General features: G+C 49.7%; 1 protein-coding gene across 4 annotated transcripts in view; it reads left to right on the top strand.

The window, feature by feature from the left end:
- Positions 1–8,914, top strand: part of TNNI3K (TNNI3 interacting kinase) — a 248,625-nt gene extending 239,711 nt beyond the window's left edge. For 2 of the 4 annotated variants that reach the window (XM_016428862.2, XM_016428858.2), the window contains 2 exons: positions 2,597–2,676; positions 8,626–8,914. In XM_016428862.2, coding sequence (XP_016284348.2) covers positions 2,597–2,676; positions 8,626–8,702 — 157 coding nt within the window. In that variant the 3' untranslated portion in view covers positions 8,703–8,914. 4 annotated transcript variants of the gene reach the window in all.
- The last annotated feature ends 10,003 nt before the right edge of the window (positions 8,915–18,917 follow it).

Raw genomic sequence — 18,917 nt, 5'->3', positions numbered from 1 at the left:
ATTCTGAAAGGCCCTGATTGCTTGGCCGGGGTGGGCAGAGGGGCTGCATGTGGAGCCAGAGGACCCAGGCTTGCCCTCCTACCCACTTCCTGGGCATCCTTGACAAAAGCGACTCTCCATTTCCTTCTCCTCGTCTGTAATAGGAAGGGGGGAGAAGTGGCTTCAGGGGGACCTCCCAGACCGAACAGTGAACTTGGGACCTAGAAGGAAGGGCGGGGAGGAGCCACAGTCTTGGAAGTCAATTCTGGGCCTCTCATGACCTCAGTTTCTTCATTTGTAAAACGACGGGTAGACGAGAAATTCAGAGATGACGACGCCAAGTTCCACACTAAAGACCCATTGGGGACTGTTTTGTGAAATAAATGTAAAGAACAAGGCAACACGGAAGATGCTAAGCTGTGCTTTTCCAGGTGGAGATGCTGCTCCCTGAGACCCGTTTCTATTTGATTTGGCCCCCCGGACAAGACTACCACTAGGACCCCTCCAGGTCTACACCTGCGTCCTCCAAGGCTCTTTCGTCTTCTACCATGGGGGAAGGGGAAGGGAGCAACCATTTCTCCCATGTCCCAGGCACTGGGCCAAGAGCTTCCCAAAGACATCTCAGCAGATCCTCACTGCAGCCCTGGCCGGGAGGTGCTAAACTGAGAGAGCGAAGGGTGCAGCGGCTTGCCAGGGTCACCCGGCTGGTAAACCAGCCCAAACTGTAGCTGTACCATAAGCACGGCCGCGCGTACCAAGATATTGTTGACGACCAGAGCGGGGGCAGAGCCCGCGCCCCCTGCTCTGCCCACTCCCAGCCCTGGGTTCATGGGACGCCATAGACCCCGGCGACCCTGGCCCTTCCCAGCTCTCCTCGCCTGGACTCACAGAACGCCCATTTCCGCTGGGGTTTGTCAAAGGAAGAAGCGATTCTGCTTCCAGACAGAGAAAAGACGATGCCTTTCGCCCCCTGGCCTGGAGCTGCCCACCAAGCCGCCCCGCTGCAGCCTTCTCTGCTGGCTCCTTGCTGTGGATCAGGCGTCTCCTCCCACCCCAGAGAAGGGGCCGCTCCAAGGACAGACGCAGTTTGAGCATTTCCCAGTGTGCCTCTGGGTCCCCTCACTGTCTGGTGACTAAATGTTTATTGGCTTTTTCTGAAGGCAGCTTAGTTTGCCTCCGTTTCACGGTCTATAAAATGGAAGCGCTTCACCTAGATGGCCTCCTGGATTCTGTCCCTGCTGGTGCTCTCCCTCCCCCATCGCCATGGAAACAGACAGACCCCCTCCCGCTGGGGAACCCTCCTTACCTGCCATTAGTGCACCGCGGCACTCACTGGACTCCAGCCACCAGATGCACCATCCGGCCGCCCCTCCAGCAAGCACGGCGGCCCTAAAGGGTCTCCGCCGATTTGGACAACCGTCGCCAACAAAGCCTAGAAATCCGTGAACAGAAGGAGCACCTCAGCGCTGTCCCTCCGCGTCTGGGTTCCTATTGAGTGTCACGTGGCGGCGATCGGCTTTCATGGGCCCCCCTAGTTTAGCTCGTCTGGGCACCAGGTTCTTGGGGGAAAGGCCCGAAGTCCGCAATGACAGCAGACAGCTTGGTGATGGGCCTTTAGTTGTCAAGCGACCAACTGCAGGAAACCCGATAGCGGCTCCGCTGATCAAATATTTATTCTGGGAGACTCGCCACCGGCGCCCAGTTTGTTTGTCTAAAGAGATCAAGTGCTGAGGTCGCCAGTGCAGAGGGGCTGGACTGACTTGGAGCCCATGAGTCCCTCCAGGTGGGGAAGACCACCCAGCTCTTTGCCATTATTTGTCACTCACCGTCCACTGAACAGCCATAACAGCCTGCTTCAACACCATCGTTTTTATTGATTTTTATTCCCTGTTTTCCTCTGGGGAGAAAGACGGCTCTAGGAGGGAAAGAAAACTGAAGCGGAGAGCCAGGGTTCAGCTCTGTCCCTCATATCAGCTGAGGGACCACAGGTGACTCACGGAAGCTCCCAGTGACCCCCACAAAGTCTTCTCTGCTAGTTGGGGAGATGGGTAATCTGTGTGGTTACAGGGAGCTCTTCTCCAAGGGTTCCTTACAGCACTGGGATTATAGGATTTGTCCAAAGAAAATGTCATTCACTCAGGGATCAAGGAACAGAAAGCACTTCCCACAATCCCCTGCAGAAAACAAACAGCATTGTTCCTCCCTCCCTTCCTTCCTTCCTTCTTTCCTTCCTTCCTTCCTTCCTCCCTCCCTCCCTCCCTCCCTTCCATCCTTCCTTCCTTTCTTCCTTCCTTTCTTCCTTCCTTCCTTCCTTCCTTCCTCCCTTCACTTCTTCCTTCCTTCCTTCCTTCCTTCCTTCCTTCCTTCCTTCCTTCCTTCCTTCCTTCCTTCCTTCCTTCCTTCTTTCCTTCCTTCCTTCCTTCCTTCCTTCCTTCCTTCCTTCCTTCCTTCTTGCTTTTCCTTCCTTCCTTCTTTCCTTCCTTCCTTCCTTCCTTCCTTCCTTCCTTCCTTCCTTCCTATAATTTTTGAGGGATATCTGCAGTGAATGAGCCAAAAATCTTTTCCTAAAGGTACAAATTAATTGTCCCTGTCACTTTCCCCCCCCTGAATGTTTCAGTCCTGGACAGCTCCTCTCTCAAGGTCCATCTCTGGAAGAAATGAGGAGAAATTTTCGGTTCCCACACATTGACAAAAATGGTAAGTGTCCAAACATTTGAAATTCTTTAACCAAAAAACAAACAAACAAACTTTGGAGAATCAAATTTAAACTTACTAACCTTGAAAAACATTCAAATGTCCCCAAAATGCCATCACATGTTTTACAAGACTTATTATTTGCAGATTGTTTTAAAATGGGTGTATTCAACTTAGCAAGATCCCAACGCTAACCTGAACCATAACTAGGCAGCACAACAAGCCCCTTTTTGCCGTGAGCAAACACTGGATGATCATTTGTTGGAAGGTCACCAGGTACCAAAATTTAAAATAATAATTTTTACATATTTGCACTTAAACATTTTTATTACTTTTTTTAAAATTTGCATTTTTGAAATGCATTATTTTTATTTTGAAAGCAAATATCTTAGCATAGAAATAACTGACCCTGAGTGTCTACTTAGCAAGAATAATTCACTGAGACATGGGACTAGCAGATGATTCCTTCTCCTCAGTCTTCATCTGCCAGCTGTGCCCCAGGTGAGCTCTTCCTTCACCTAGCCCCACCCACGTAGGACAGGAGTCCAGGAACCATCCATCACAGAGACCAGGGCTTCAGGGGCAGAGCATCATAGAGCTGGCATCATCCTCAAAAGTCACGTCGCCAAGCCCTTTGTTTCATAGATAAAGAATCTTCGTGAGTAAGTCAAATACCCGAGTCCCACTCTAGTCCTTTTCTCCACTCTTCCGCCATACGAATCTCTTGCATTCTGGCTAAAGGCAGTCTTCCCAAGGACGCCAGTGTCAAGGTTTCCCCCGCACACACACCCCCTTATTCAGATATCTTCCCAGGCTGCCCCTCCTACCCAACTCTATTAGTCACTTTGCACCCAGGATCTCATCTGCAAGCATAGTAGAATTCCTAGTTGAGCAGCCTCTAGGAGAAGTCTCGTCTGGACCTCAACGGGACTCCTGTCTAAAACTGTCCAGCAGTGATAGTAATACGCTCAACAAATTCACGTTAGTAGAAAGAGAAAAGCAAGCCTCGCTCTCGGCTCTAGGAAATCTGCCCGCTAGCCCTTTACGCTGCAATGGGGTTCTTGACGAGAGTTGTCCTGTGTCTGACTCTCCCCCCGCGGCCCCCAATGATCCTGAGAACGCAATAGGGAGCCCAATTCAAGTCCCATCCTCTCTGGGAAATGTTTCCGGTGCCCTCACACGCCAGTGCCCGCCATCTCCAATGGCTTTGTGTTTGTGTCTCATCGTATTTGTTCTTGTACAATACTTGAATAGGTCTTAGCAGTCCAAAGGGCTGCTCCTCACCCACTGGGATTGCTTCATTCTTGGGGCTTTCATCCCCTTCTTCTAGCACAGGGCTGGGTATAAAACGGCTTCTCAGAAGATGCTCATTATAGAATGACAAAGGATGCGCCTCGACACATTAAAAGCTGACGTGGAGCCATCCATCGGGCCAGCGCTACATCCTAGAGAAGGGTCCACAGCCACCAGCCAGAGACCGAGCCAGGAGTGACATGGCGATCCCTTGGGAGGAGTGGACTGGCCAGATGACTCGGCCAGAAAACAGTGATTTTCTCCTCGTTGGCCAGAAACATTCCTCCCCTTTGGTAGAAAGATACCCCTGCACAGGTTACTGCAAGCCAAGAAGAAGGGCAGCATCCTCCTCGTGAGGGCAAACACAGACCTAGTAACCCATTCTTTCCCCAGGCCCAGGAATTCGTGCCCCCAAGGAGACTTGTTTAGCTGTATGTGCTCCCCCAGATATACCTTCTTCTTTTTGACTGGCTGGGAAATGGGGAAATGGGTTGACTAAGCAGATCCCAGTTCTTAAGGCAGGTGCATTTCCAAGGGTTCCACTTACTGGACTAAGAAATGGAGCCCAAAGGCCTTACACAGAAGCCCTCGACTTTGGGGGCATTCAAAGTGGTCTGGATGACGCCCCGTGTGCTCGGTCTCCAGCCTCTGGGTTACCCAAGGCATTAGAATGCTATTTCAGAGAAATCCTGGAAGGACCCCTGGAAGCATCAACGAAAGGCCCTTTATGACTTTGACTTTCCGCTCTTGCCTGCCAAGTGCCAAGCACCATCTATCAGCAGCTTTACGACATAATTGGGCTGTCCAGTAACGGGTTCAGGAAAGGGGCAGAAATTGTGGTCGTGAGTCAAGTCGTCGCTTCCCTCTTTCTGTGATTTCATTTTCTCGTGCTTTTATGGAGATGGCCGCACACCTCTAAAATATGGGGCATCCTTTGAACCCTCTGCCCTGGCCAGACGGATTGCATTTCACGGAGAGTTTCAGAATGGAGTCGGCATTTCACGGGAATCCGTTTCTTAAAGAAACACCACTTGTGCCAGCTTCCATAGAATGGAGAAATGAGAGCAGAATGGCTGGCTCACCAACATGGGGCCATTGGCCTAGCTGGTGTCTGTGGGCAGGATGGGAAGAATAGGAAGCGACCAGCATGAGGATCATTGCAGGCACTGGTTAAGTGAAGGTGCGCGGCATGCCTGGGAGACCTTCTCGCAGACACATTGGCACGTTTTGGTAGGGAAAACCTTTGTGGAGCTGCTCAGCCAGATCGGGCAGTGAGGGACTCCTGGGTTCCCTTTGGAGGGAACTTTGGAGGTCTTTGGAGGACCTTCATTTCCCACCATCCGCCCCATCCCACACCTGAGTAGCTCCACGTTCCCTGGCAACATCGCTAACAAAGGGTCAGCAGCCTCCGCTGGCAGCCTCTGAGGAGACACTGGGCGGCTGTGGGCATTGGTGACGGAGAGGGGGAAGGAAGAACCTCCACCCCAGAGCAAATCCAGGGCCAGAAGGAGATGGCCCTCTGGGCCCGCCTCAGGTGGCACCACTTCATTGATTTATTTTACCCGGACAGAACCAATAGAACAAGTTATTCAGGGGAACCTGGAGGTCGTGCTTCGAGGCTGACAGAATACATGGCAAATTCCCTCATTTTATCCTCACAAACAACCTTGGGAAAGGAGCCGATGTGAATTTTCTCCACATTTTACAGAAGAGGAAAGTGAGGCCACTGAGGCTAAGTGACTTGGCCTGAGTCACCTGCTCCGGAAGTGTCCGACGCTGCATTTGAACCCAGCTCCGGCACTGCGCACGCTCTGCCACATATACACACACATTCGCCCATGGCTCCAGGCTTGGCTTTTCACCCTACGCCTCAGATGATGGCGAGAGAGACTGATGGGTCCGGCTGGGAGGAGAGCTCACGTGGGCAGCATTCCTTCCCAGGCTAATTGGGAGGATCCGTCGGAATGACTTTGACAGGGATGGCTCTTGCTAGAAGGGAGTCCTCTCACCCAGCGGCTGGTTACTCTCTTAACAGGGCAGCTGACCAGGGCGAGGGCAGCCGAGCAGCAGTGACCTGGCCCACGAGGCGCCCGGTGCTGGTTGGCATCCCCATCTCGGCTCAGGAGACACCATTTCTCTGAAAGCACTTGGGCAGGTTGGGCTCTCCAGACTGGCCCTGAGAAATGAGTTCCTTCTCGGTCAGCACAAGATGTGCTTGGTTAGTCCGTTTGCTACGTTTCAGAACTGACCAGATGAGGAACGGTCATCCTCAGGGGCCAAGGATTTCCTTCCCTCACTGGAGACCCTCCGAGGAGCCCTGAAGACTCCCTGCAAGGCGTGGAACAGAGGCAGCTATGGGTTGGAGTTGGCGGCTCTGAGGAGGCTGGGATTCCGCCTTGTATTTGGGTCTAAGAGCAGAAATCTCTTCTGGACCTTCAAGCAGAGGGGAAATGCTCCCGGCAGAAAATAGAGAGCGGCGTCCCTTAGAGGTTAAAGGGTTAGGTGCGGAGTCAGGAAGCGTCCTGCCTCTGATGCCTCGTCGCCATGGCTGGGTGAAACGATCTCTCCGTGGCCACAGGCTTCTCCACATTCGACGGCAGATTGGTCTGCATCAATGGAGGAAGCCCAGGCTCGGGCATGACCTCTCAATTTCCTCATCTCAAATGGTACCTGGAAAACTTCCCGGAAGTGGGCCGTTCGAAGGCTCAAATGAGAGGATGCGGATCGGGGCAATGGCCGTGGCCATGGCACCCGTCATCGTGAAGGATCTCCTCTCTGTCAGGGATTATTGACAGAGTTCAGAAGTTTTTAGGATGAAAGAAAGAAAATGACCCCTCGGGCAGCTCAGCCAGCACTTGTCCTGTGTCCACTCCACGGCTGGCCCTGTGTGGGGCTCCAGAGAGAGAAATACAAAGAATGAGCCCACCCCTGCCCTCTGGGAGTTTACATTCTCTTGTCCCAAACAAGGTGCAAAAAGGGCTGTTCACTCTATGGAGAGTAAATATAGAGGAGAAATACAAATCCCAGAAGTCCAAGGACGTTTGGGGAGGGGGGGCGCCAGGAGCTGGGAGGGGTAAGGCTTCAGGCCAGGGAGGCTGCCTCTGTGTGACCCTCGGAGGCAGAAGGGGAGCCCATTCTAGCCATGAGGAGCAGACAGCAGAGGAGGGCCATGTAGGAACACTTGGGAGGAGGCAGGTTGGTCCAGATCATCCGGTGCGGGCAGGGAGGCATCTACAATATCCCGGGGACGGAGGCTGGTCCAGATTGTAAGAGAAGAGAGGATGCCCAACCTTCAGACGAGGAGCCCGACACAGTCAGCTCTCCATTTAAGGCAAACTGCTTTTGTAGCTGTTGAGCAAGACTAGAGCAGAGAGAGACTTGGAGCAGGGAGGCAGTTTGGAACCCCCTGGAATAATCTAGGGTGAAGGGGATGATGGGAAACTGAACTCAAGTAGTGGCTGGGTGAGGAGAGAGGCAGCTGGATGGTTTTAGATACGCCCGTCGTTGACGAGTTCTATATGGGGAGTGATGGAAACTGAAGCGATGACGATGATGCTGAGGCAGCGATGGTGGCGATGGTGATGATGAACTAAAACTTGGGTGAAGACTAGGCTAAACGGAGAGGCCATTGAGTCATTTGTGTCATGATGGCACATCCACAGGGGCTGATGATGCCACTGAAATTGTGCTGATAAAGCACAGAGAATGGAAGTTGAGGCAGAAAAGGAGAAGAATAAAGAAGGGCTCAGACAGGTGAGAGGAAAACAAGAAAAGAATAATGGAATGAAGACCCAGAGAGAAATCTGTATGCAGGAGGAAAGGTCTATGGTGTCAAATACAGCAAAGGTCCCAGCAGAATAGGACTGAGAAAAGACCATCAGATTCTTCCTCCTCCCTCCTTTGTGACCACAACCCCATCCATCCATCCCTCCATCCCTCCATCCATCCATCCATCCATCCATCCATTCATTCAGTCAGTCATTCATTCATCCACCCAGAGCACTGATTGACCACCTACTTTGAGTCAGCACTGTATTAGCTACTAGAGATGTAAAAACAAAAATGAGAATCCCTTTTCTCATGCCAGTTGCATTCCATTAGAAGGAAGACCATTAGAGGAAACACTAGTGCAAGCAGCATCATGTAGAACCTGGACCCTTAGTCCAAATGTCATTGCCACCATTGAAAACCTCGGTGACCTTGGACAAGTCACTTACCATCTCTGAGCCTCCAGAGGTTTCCCCCTATGAAAAATGAGGGGGTTTGACTAGGCAGCATCTCCCATCTGTTCTACCCTGGAGCCACGATTCTATGATCGTCAATAAATCTAAAATATAGACAAGATAAGTACAAAGGTTCCTCGGGCAGCATTTAGACGCACGAGGAAGAGCCAAATAGCTCACATTCAGATTTCCCCTCCACTCGGCTCCCTTTCCCAAGAGATAACATTTAAAGCCTTCATTTTCCTTTCGGTAATGGCGCTCCAGCAGCTGTTGACCAAATTCTGTAGACATGTGCTGGGAAGAGAGCGGCAAGCAAACAGCGTACTTAAACTACATCCTTGTCATTGTTGGCACCCGTCTGGGCTGGCAAAGGAAAGGGGGGTGGAAGTGAACCAAGCCCACGGATTCCAGCTGAACCTCTACTCTCTTCATGCAGGCTATGTTTCGGATCCCATGAGCCCCATGCGCTTCCAGGCTCCCAACAATGGCGGCAGCTCTGAGGACAGCAGCTGACAGCAGTGGGCATCTACCTGAAGAGAGCCTGGCCCCAGGCTGACGGCCCAAGCCGCCCTGGCAGCCTCGCCGCCAATTATAACATCGTATTTCATCCCCAGAGATCCCTTCCAATGGGTTTGCTTAGTTACTGCTTCCGGCAATTTTCAGCCACAAATTGGGCTCTGGATTTATGTCAAAAATATTAAAATGCAAAAGAATGAAGCTAGAAATGGAGGCTGAAAAATCGTTTTTAATTTTGTAAACGAACACTAAGTTAATCACTATATTCATTATTTCATCGTATTATTTGCAGACGGTGCTGCAGTCCAGAGTGGTCACGTGCTATCATTAAAAGGCAAGCGTTTCTGAGCTGAATTGTGGAGAAACAGAGCCACAGGGCTTTGAGAATTGCTTGTTCTTTTCAAAGAGTATTGCACCTCTCACTCTCTTTTTCTCCTGTCTCTCTCTGTCTGTCTCTCCCTCTCTCCTTCCCTCTTTCTTTTTATCCTCTCTTTTCTCAGATTCAATGTTTTTTAGAAACATATATATATATATATAAGCATATGTTAATTGTATTTTGGCAACAGGTACTTTCCAGTTAAGATATTTTAATTGACAGACACAGAATGGGAAAGGGAGGGCAGGAGGGGGAAGGAAGGAAGAAAGGAAGGAAGGAAGGAAGGAAGGAAGGAAGGAAGGAAGGAAGGAAGGAAGGAAGGAAGGAAGGAAGGAAGGAAGGAAGGAAGGAAGGAAGGAAGGAAGGAAGGAAGGAAGGAAGGAAGGAAGGAAGGAAAGGAAGGAAGGGGGAAGGAAGGAAGGGAGGAAGGAAGGAAGGAAAGAAAGAAGGAAGGAAGGAAGGAAGGAAAGGAAGGAAGGGGGAAGGAAGGAAGGGAGGAAGGAAGGAAGGAAAGAAAGAAGGAAGGAAGGAAGGAAGGAAAGCGAGGGAGGGAGGGAGGGAGGGAGGGAGGAAGGGAGGAAGGAAGGAAGGAAGGAAGGAAGGAAGGGGAGAAGTGAGGGAGGGAGGAAGGAAGGAAGGGGAGAAGGGAGGGAGAGAAGGAAGGGAGGGAGGGAGAGGAGGAGGGAAGGAGGGAGGAAGGAAGGGAGGGAGGGAGGGAGGGAGGGCGGGAGGGAGGAAGGGGAGGAAAGAAAGAGAGGAGGAAAGGAAGGAAAGAAGGGAAGAAGGAAGGGAGGGAGGAAGGAAGGGAGGGAGGGAGGGAGGGAGGGAGGAAGGAAGGAAGGAAGGGGAGAAGTGAGGGAGGGAGGAAGGAAGGAAGGGGAGAAGGGAGGGAGAGAAGGAAGGGAGGGAGGGAGAGGAGGAGGGAAGGAGGGAGGAAGGAAGGGAGGGAGGGAGGGAGGGAGGGCGGGAGGGAGGAAGGGGAGGAAAGAAAGAGAGGAGGAAAGGAAGGAAAGAAGGGAAGAAGGAAGGGAGGGAGGAAGGAAGGGAGGGAGGGAGGGAGGGAGGGAGGGAGGAAGGAAGGAAGGAAGGAAGGAAGGAAGGAAGGAAGGAAGGAAGGAAGGAAGGAAGGAAGGAAGGAAGGAAGGAAGGAAGGAAGGAAGGAAGGAAGGAAGGAAGGAAGGAAGGAAGGAAGGAAGGAAGGAAGGAAGGAAGGAAGGAAGGAAGAGAGGGAGGAACAATGCTGTTTGTTTTCTGCAGGGGGTTGTGGGAAGTGCTTTCTGTTCCTTGATCCCTATAACTGAGGACCAGATGCTTCTCCTTATGAGAATTTATTTTTCATATACTATATTAATTTCTACACGAGGGCCACGAATTAGAGAGAATTCCTGTGTATTCCTGGGTCTAGGTCCTAGATTAGAAACTCCATCTAGTCTACTACTTTTTACCTTTTGTTTGTCTTTAGGAATTCCTAGGAATGTTTTTTTTTTTTTTCCTGTTAGCAAGATCTAGCTAATTGATAAAAGAAGCAAGGATGCTCTATGTGGGAGAAAGGGGGGCAATTTACACTTTATTACAGTGGTGGTGAGCCTTTTAGAAACCTTAGACGAGTGCCCAAGTGTAACCCTCATGCGGCATGTGAGCTACCCTCTTGCCCCAGGCAGGAGAGGGAAGAAGCTCTTCCTTTGGGCAGAGGGGTGGGTCATGTGAGAAATAGTCTCAGGCAAAGCAGAGAGAGGAAGGGAGCAGCCCCCTCTGGCAAGCTCTAGCACACATGCCATAGATATGTCAACATGGCTTTGTTATTGCTAGCCTAATCAATAAATTGCTATTCTTACCCAAAACCAGTCTCTCAAATAATTTTAATCATAACATCCTCTCAGGCCTCAGTTCCCTCATCTTTAAAATAGTGGGGTTTGGACAAGATGATCTCCAAGATCCCTTTCAACTAAAAAACTCTGACCTTCTCATCTCAGGATCTGTGTGGCACCAACTTCAGGAAGAGAAATGGGTCCCCTCATCGGGAAATAGGACTCGATTTGGAGCTGGATGGGGCCTTGGAGGCCACTGCATCCACTCCTTTCATGTTCCAGAGGGAGTCTCTGAGGGAAGTCTGTTTGAATCCTAACCACCATATATTACATGCTTGTATGACCTTTGGTAAGTCACTTCTGGCTGAATCCTGGCTTCCTCATCCTAATGATTCCTAATTAGGAGATACTAAATACCTGGATTCCTTCTCCAGGAAGTGAGTGTTGGAGTTGGCCTTCCAAATCTAAATCTACACCCACTAAGCAGACCACCAATCTCCAAACATTTCTTACTAGCTGGGCTAAACATTGGAGAGCCCAAGAGAAAGTGGACCAGCAACTCCTCCCATTTCCATGTCCAAGGGAGGAGCAGAATGTCCGTGGACAGCTGTCCAGGAGGGGAAGGGATCGGCAGCTCAGGGGACCCAGCAAGGCTTCTGGGAGAAGGTGGTGCTTCAAGCTGAGTCTTGAAAGAAATCAGAGATCGTGAGAGAACCGTCCAGACATGGGGACCAGCCGGTGCAAAGACAGAGGGACGAAGGCTGGAGCAGCTTTTAGGAGGAACAGCAAGGGGCCAGGATGCAGACCCAGACAGATGCACCCATCCAAAGGTCGCTGTCCTCAGGTCCTGCGGGTGAAGGTACACCTGAGCACCTAGTCCGGATTCGTAACCAACTCGGTACCTGCTTCCTGCTTCTGCTTGGGGCCAGACTCAAAAGCCAGGGGAGGTTGGCTCCAACCCGGCTCCAAAGAGGCAGTGAGGACAGGCATTAAATGGTGGGTGGCGAGATGAGCCGCTCAACCCTCTCATGGAGGCTCTTCATCTTGTTGTGTGTCCTGGACCTATGGGAGAACGTCTGGAGAAAGCCAGAGAGCCTTGTCAAAAGGATATTCTTAAGCCTACAAAATAAAATACACGGGCTACAAAGAAAACAACTAGAATGAAACACGGTCCTTGCACATGGCCCCGGCTGGCACATGCCTGCCTCACTTGGCCACAAACAGGGTGAGTAAAGGATCTTGGGAAACCCAGCATTGGCCCAGCCAAGTGGAGTCAATCCTTCCGACTGAGGGGAAGGCCAGTGAGGCTTCCCTGAGAGGTGCTGTGCAGTCCTGCGCCCTGGCCAGAGCTATTCCTCCACCTCTAAAGATGGGGAACTTCCCTGCTTGCTGTAGTGGTCGAGCACCCTTCCTGAGATGTTAGGTGAGAGCCCACTGCTGGGCCAGGTGAGGATATTCGAACTCAGGATGTCCTTTTTGAGCCTCTCCCCATCCCCACTGTTGTGGAGTTAAGTCCCCTCCACCCACTCCCTCAGTGATTCCCTCTAGTGCCTTAGAAGAAACTGGAACTTGGGAACCTGAACTACCCATCAGAAGTGATGGATGTGGTGGATAGGGCCCAAACTGATGTGGTTGGTGGTGTTGGCCTGGGGGTCAGGAAGACCTGATTTCAAATTCTACCCTAGACACTCACTAGCTAAATAACTGTGGCCAAGTCACTTGACCCCAGATTGAGCCTCAGTTTCCTCATCTGTAAAATGGGAATAAGAGTACCTTTCTTACAGGTTTGTGCTGAAGATCAACCAAGATAATGTATAGGACAAAGTGGACATATCATTTGGTGGGTTCAGGAGGTGGTATTGATGGCCAGAACAAGTAGAGGAGAGCCAGAGGATGATGGGATGGAGAACACTGGCTTCCCTCCCCTTCCCTTTCAGCTCCTCCAGGGAAGGAGCCACATTGGAGAGGAAGATGGTTCAGAGTATAATTTATTTGGTAATTCAACAGATGAAGAGTTTATGAGTTGAAACGAATACCTAACGAAGTGGGGAGAATCACTGAACAATTTTAACTCAAAGATTTACAGTAGGCGTAAGCGTTAAGGGGCACCTGATCCCAAGGGTGTTGGGGCAAGGCTGGGACCCTCCAGGTTCCTACTGACTGCCTGGCTCTTTGTTTCGGGGAACAACGCTCTGAGCAGGATTGAAAAACCACCAACACACGCACCACCTGCTTCTCGGGCAGATGTGGGGAGTCGCTCCTCTGTCTCATGCCATTGGCCACCTCTTCTCTGCGTCCCCATCTCCTCCTGTGGGCTGGTTCCCTTCCCCTCTAGTCCTGTCAAGAATCAGCCTAATGGGTCTTGATTCCTCGGGGTGGGACCCTTCTGACGGGTGCCAACCTGTAGCGCCCACTTTCCTCTCATTAGAGCCCCCAAGTAGGGCACCTACATCATCCTGAGGCTTCTCTCTTGGTGGCGATTTTTCCTGTCCCACTAATTGCTTCCTCGTCTGCTGGTAAAAATGAACTTTTAGGATCCTGGTTTTGCATGCTTAGCACATTAGCCTTTTTCCATGTGCATGCAATGCGAGGCTTACTTTGAAGCTGTTCAATTAGCTATAATTGTGAGCCAAATTACAGCAGTGCCAGGAGGGAGAGAGTCCAACCGAGGGAGGGTTGGGGCTAAATCGTTTCCCAGGCTGCCATTTTCCTAGGAAAAGGCATCGAATGTGTAGGGGAGTCAGCACCTCCGGCAAGGGGGCTGAGGAGATGGCAGCATCCCCAAGCCATTTGGAAGAAGGGATCAACTCCTTCCCTTTGCCAGCTCATATCTAGGATGAATGACAGCCCCAGGCTGACCAATAAAGGAAGAAAAATGGGGGAATAGAGGCCCCTCCCCAATGTGTCCCAGGAAATGACGCCATCAGAGCTCTCCAAATAGAAGTCTCCAATTGGAATCCATCCAAAGGTTAGGCCATCCCTGGCCTCCTGGTCCTCCATCTTCTTTGTTTCCCTTTGCTCTCACTGTGACAAAACCAAAGGGGGCCCTATTGCTGCTGCTTGGAGCTGGGCTCAAGGACAGAGTACAGAGTAGTGGGTGGAGCACTGCCCTTGGACTGGAGATGACTTGAATTCAAATCCTGACTCAGCTACTTAAAAACTGTATGTCGGTGGGCAAGTCACCTAAATTCTCCATTTTCCAGTTTTCTTACCATGAAAATGAAGGGTTTGAACCCAGTGGTCTCTAAGGTTCCTTGTAGCTCTAAGTCTATGGTCCTATGAAGCATCAATATCTTCAGAGATCTTTTTTTTTATTATTTTAAACCCTTAACTTCCATCTTGGAGTCAATACTTGACTCCAAGGCAGAAGAGTGGTAAGGGCTAGGCCATGGGGGTCAAGTGACTTGCCCAGGGTCACACAGCTGGGAAGTGTCTGAGGCCAGATTGGAACCCAGGACCTCCCCTCTCTAGGACTGGCTCTCAATCCACTGAGCTACCCAGCTGCCCCCTTCTTCAGAGATCTTTGGCTTCTAAATACGCCTTCCACTGACAAAGCCCATGACCGTGCCCCGCCTTCTCATGTGCCATAGCATTATTCCTGTCTGGTAATCCTCCAAAAGGGACCCTGGAGGCATTCCCCAGGGCTATGCTGCCATTCCCCATTTTCTTTGTGGTGTAATATAGGAACAGAATGGCTCACAGGCTCACTGGGGAGCTGGAGAGAGGTGTGAAGGAGCTAGAGAAATGGAGAGAGGGAAGAGACCCATCCTTCCCTCCCCCCCTTGGGGAAGGTAGCACAAACTGTCTTCTAGAGGGGCAGAATATGTCTCCTCAGGGATCAGATTGACTGTGGAGGTGAAGGACTGAAGGAGACGTCCGGTAGAATGCACCCGATGCCTCCCCTCTTGATCTTGGCGTCAGAGGAGAGCAGAATCATCCCCCTGCCCCTGGATTTCCCCATCTCCCAAGTGGCTCTTCCTCCCTTCAGACCTGAGTCGCTCTACAGCTTGGTTTGGAGCTGATTCTCCTTCTTGGGGAGAAAGGAAGGTCCCCCCCGGAGCCTCAGTCCCCTTCAATCACGTTAGGAAGCCGCCCTGATGTGAAAAGGGAACTCTTTGCTCTAGGGACCCACAGGGCAGGGACAATGGGGTTGTTGGGTGAGGAAAGTGGGAAATGGGAATCCCGACGAACTAACAACTGACACCCCCCCAATCCTGAGGACTCGGGCTCTTTGGGTCAGTTGGAGGGGTTGTCCTTCCTCCTGATCTAGTCGAGTTGTAAACTGAAGTTCAAGGACAGGGTTGGGGGGCGTAGAGAGGATCTTCTTTAGTCGATGGCTTTCTACAGAGTCCCAAACCTACTTTGATTGTCTGTCCTCTGCTGGAACCAGAGGAATCTGGGGTTCACTGGAAGGTGATCAATGTCCAGAGACGCTCCCTGTCTCCAGAGGATGCCTCTCCAACCATCCACTGCAGGAGGGCTCCCAAGAAGCAGTGAAGGACCGTTTTGGAGTCCTCACAGCTCATCTGTTGTTTTCCGGGAATCTGGGGTCTTCCTTGCCCTGCCCCTGCCTCGGGGTGCTCCTTGGCCATGCTGGATCCGATTTCCCCTCCTACACATTCCCCCTTTCATTTTGTGCAGATTTGTCACCCTGACAATTTGCATCTGTTTGGGATCCTTCTTCACTTACCTTATTTTAGTAGTAATAGCAGCACGAAATCTCTCTCTCTCTCTAGTCTACCTCCGCATCCCCTTCCCAGAATAGAACACCTCAGCCGTGCCCCCTCTTCACTGCCTTCTCTCGGCTGATGAAGCTGTGCTGACAGAGGGCTTCTGGGAGGGGGCTCCGGTAAGCGTGTCGGCTACAAAGGCGGATACAATCGAGTAACTTGGGTTGGGGACCAACGACGCACGAAACAGCATCTTCACGAGCTCTAGTCAGGGACAGCTCGGCGAACCCCTCACGCTCTGCGATGCTTTCCCCACTTTCTGGCGACTACAATTTCATTAACCTTTTATGCCATACAAATGACTTAAGTGGGTTCTATTCTTGCCCCACCTCTGACTCTGGCCCCGACCACCCTCTGCCCCTGACTTAGGAATGTTCCTTTATTCCTCCTCGCTGTCAGCGTGTTCGTGCTCTAAATTTTACATTACACGCGTGTAGGCTTACTGTATGATCGTCAGCCATGATGCATGCATATTACATATATGCATGGATTCTGCTTTGGAGTCAACCAGACAGAAAAGTTGTTTTAATTCTTTCCTGACCACTTGAGTCATGCAAGAACTTATTTGCAAATATATACAATTTTTCATTATCTCAGACCTTGCTTATCTACAAGACCCCTAAATCAGTGTGTTGTATGTTTATGTTCCAGATATGTTCTGTGGTATGTACATACTTACTCTCTGCAGGTGGATCCTCTTCCCATGTTGACTGTAGTTTCTATTTCCTTCCTTCTTATACCGGGGTTGTGTGCATGTCGCATGCATGTCCTTAATGTGAAGTTAATACGTATGTCATGGGACATGTTTTTAGAAGTTCTTTCCCTACACAGTTCCTGAGTCACAGTTCTTTCCTGCCTTCCTTTTGTCCACTTGAAGTCTCTGATGTCCTAGAAGGATTTTTCTGGTCCTGGTTCTTCCTCTGCACCGGAAACCAATTTTTGACTGTTGTCTCACTTTGCCTGTCGTTTCTTCTCTTCTTTTGCAGGAAGTGCATGTAGGTAAGATTTGTTGACATTGTGTGAGTGTAAGTGAGAGCGATTCAGATTGTGTGAGTGTGAGGAAGACTTTGGGTGAAGGTTTTTCTTGTTTGTTTTATGATTTGAATGTATGTCATGTCCTTGTAGTATGACTGAGAGTGAGGGTGAGAGAGAGACTTAGATAAATGTCACGTTAGATAGATGTAGAGGGAGAATTTACATATTTTTCTGCTTCTTGGGTTGTGATTTGTCTCTCTTCAAGCACTGTTCATATCTCAGTATAACTTTCTTTGGGGCTGTACCTCGTTTGTGTTTCCTCATTCCACTCAATTTCTCTCTGCGTTTATACTTCTTGTGTGTGGTCTGGGGCATTTTCAGATTCAATTCCTTCTGGGCTAGTTGGGGTAAAGCGGTGTTTGACATGGGAAGCATGGCACCACCTATGATGTTGATGGCAGTAGGTGTGGTGATCACTACTTGGAACAGTCCATTCCACTTTGGATCTGTTGCTGTGCTTCTGGTGACGTTTTTCACATACATCTTGTCTGTGGGGCTGATGTTGTATAGTGCAAAGTCTAATGGTACCCTTTGCACCATCAAGCCTAGGCTTCCCAGTGCTTTCAGGCTATCCTGTATGTTTGTCAGATAGGTATGTAACTGGCATTCTCCTCTCAGCATGGAAACGTAAGATGGATTTGCAGTCCTACCATGCCAGAAAGGTTGTCCAAACAGTATTTCATATGGGGATATGTGCAAATCTCCCCCGGGCTTCATCCTCAGGTGCAGTAGTGCAAGTGGGAGAACTACTGTCCACTTGAGGTGGGTTTGTGCACATAATCTTCCTACTGCAGTTTTAAGTTCTCTACTCATTCTTTCTACCTGCCCTGAACTACCTGGATGATAAATTGGGTGTGGATTTCCCTTTATTACCAGATTCTGATAGATTTCTTGTAAGATTTTGGACGTGATACAAGTTCCTCTATCAGAATCTATGCTGTTTGGAATGCCATATCTGGCTATGACCTCTTTCAAAAGTGTCCTGACCATAAAAGCTGAATTATTCTTTTTGGTTGGATATGCTTCTATCCACCGGGTTAATCTGTCCATGATCATTAATGCGTACTTATATCCCTTGTCACTAGGCATGTTGATGTAATCTATCTGCAAGCATTCAAAGGCTGTGAAAGCTAATGGTCTACTCCCTAATGTTTTGCTTTTGAAATGGCCTTGATTGTATCATCTGCAGATATCACGTGCCTGGAATACTCTTATTAGATATGTAGATATCCTTGAAGGAACCCAAAATCTGTTTATTTTGTCCAACAATGCCATAGTGGCATAATGTCCTTTGGAATGTATGACATTGCAGAGATGATGGTACAATATATTGGGCAGAATGGGTTTCCCTCCTTCTGCTATCCAGATCCCATTCACTAATTTTGCTCCCAATCATTGTTTCCATGACTGAACCCCTTCTTCATTGTAAGCTTGTATGATATCTTGCTTTTCCACTAGAGAGAAGTTTAGCACATGTGTGGGACCAAATCGGGCTACAAATTTTGCTGTTATGTTGGTCCTGGTATTCCCCTTGGATATCTTATCTTTGCCAAAGGAGTGAGCTTTGCAATGCATCACAACTACTTCTCTTGGCAAAAGAACTGCATCTAAGAGCTGTGATATAAGTTTCTAATATGATATGTGTTTCCCAGCCGATGCAATGAACCCTCTGTTCTTCCATATATCCCCAACTCCATGTAAAACCAAGTAAGTATACTGTGAGTCACAAAAGCTGTTGATTCTTTTGCCTTTCCCCAAAATGAGAGTCACGATGAGGGCTTTTAGTTCGCTCCCTGAGTGCTGGCATGGCTTGGCAGAGAGGCATGCCAGAGTGTGTCAGTTTGGGTAACTATAGATGCACCTGTGACTCGTTTATTCTGGGATATGTAAGAGGATCCATCTGAAAATAGCTCTAGGTCAGGATTGATGAGGGAGGTATCTTTTAGATCTTGTCTGGACTTTTTAACTAGATCTATCGTTTGTGCACAGTAATGCCGTGGCTCTTCTGCTAATGGTAAGTTGGGAATCAGAGTTGCTGGGTTTAATGGTGCACAACAGTGTAGGACAGGTTTTCATTGCCCAGTAGTATGACTTCATACTGGGATAATCTGGCTGGTGTAAATGCTTGCATGTCACTCATTTTTAGAATCTTTTCAATTTGATGAGCAGACTACGTGTGCAATTTGCATCCCAGCACCAAGTCATTAGCTTTTTTCACCATTAGGGTAGCTGCTGCTATACATCTCAGGCAATGAATCATGCC

Source organism: Monodelphis domestica, chromosome 2 (assembly GCF_027887165.1).
Source record: "Monodelphis domestica isolate mMonDom1 chromosome 2, mMonDom1.pri, whole genome shotgun sequence".
NCBI lineage: Eukaryota > Metazoa > Chordata > Mammalia > Didelphimorphia > Didelphidae > Monodelphis > Monodelphis domestica.
The sequence above is the reverse complement of the archived record's forward strand: the minus strand, read 5'-3'. Positions and strand labels throughout refer to the sequence as shown.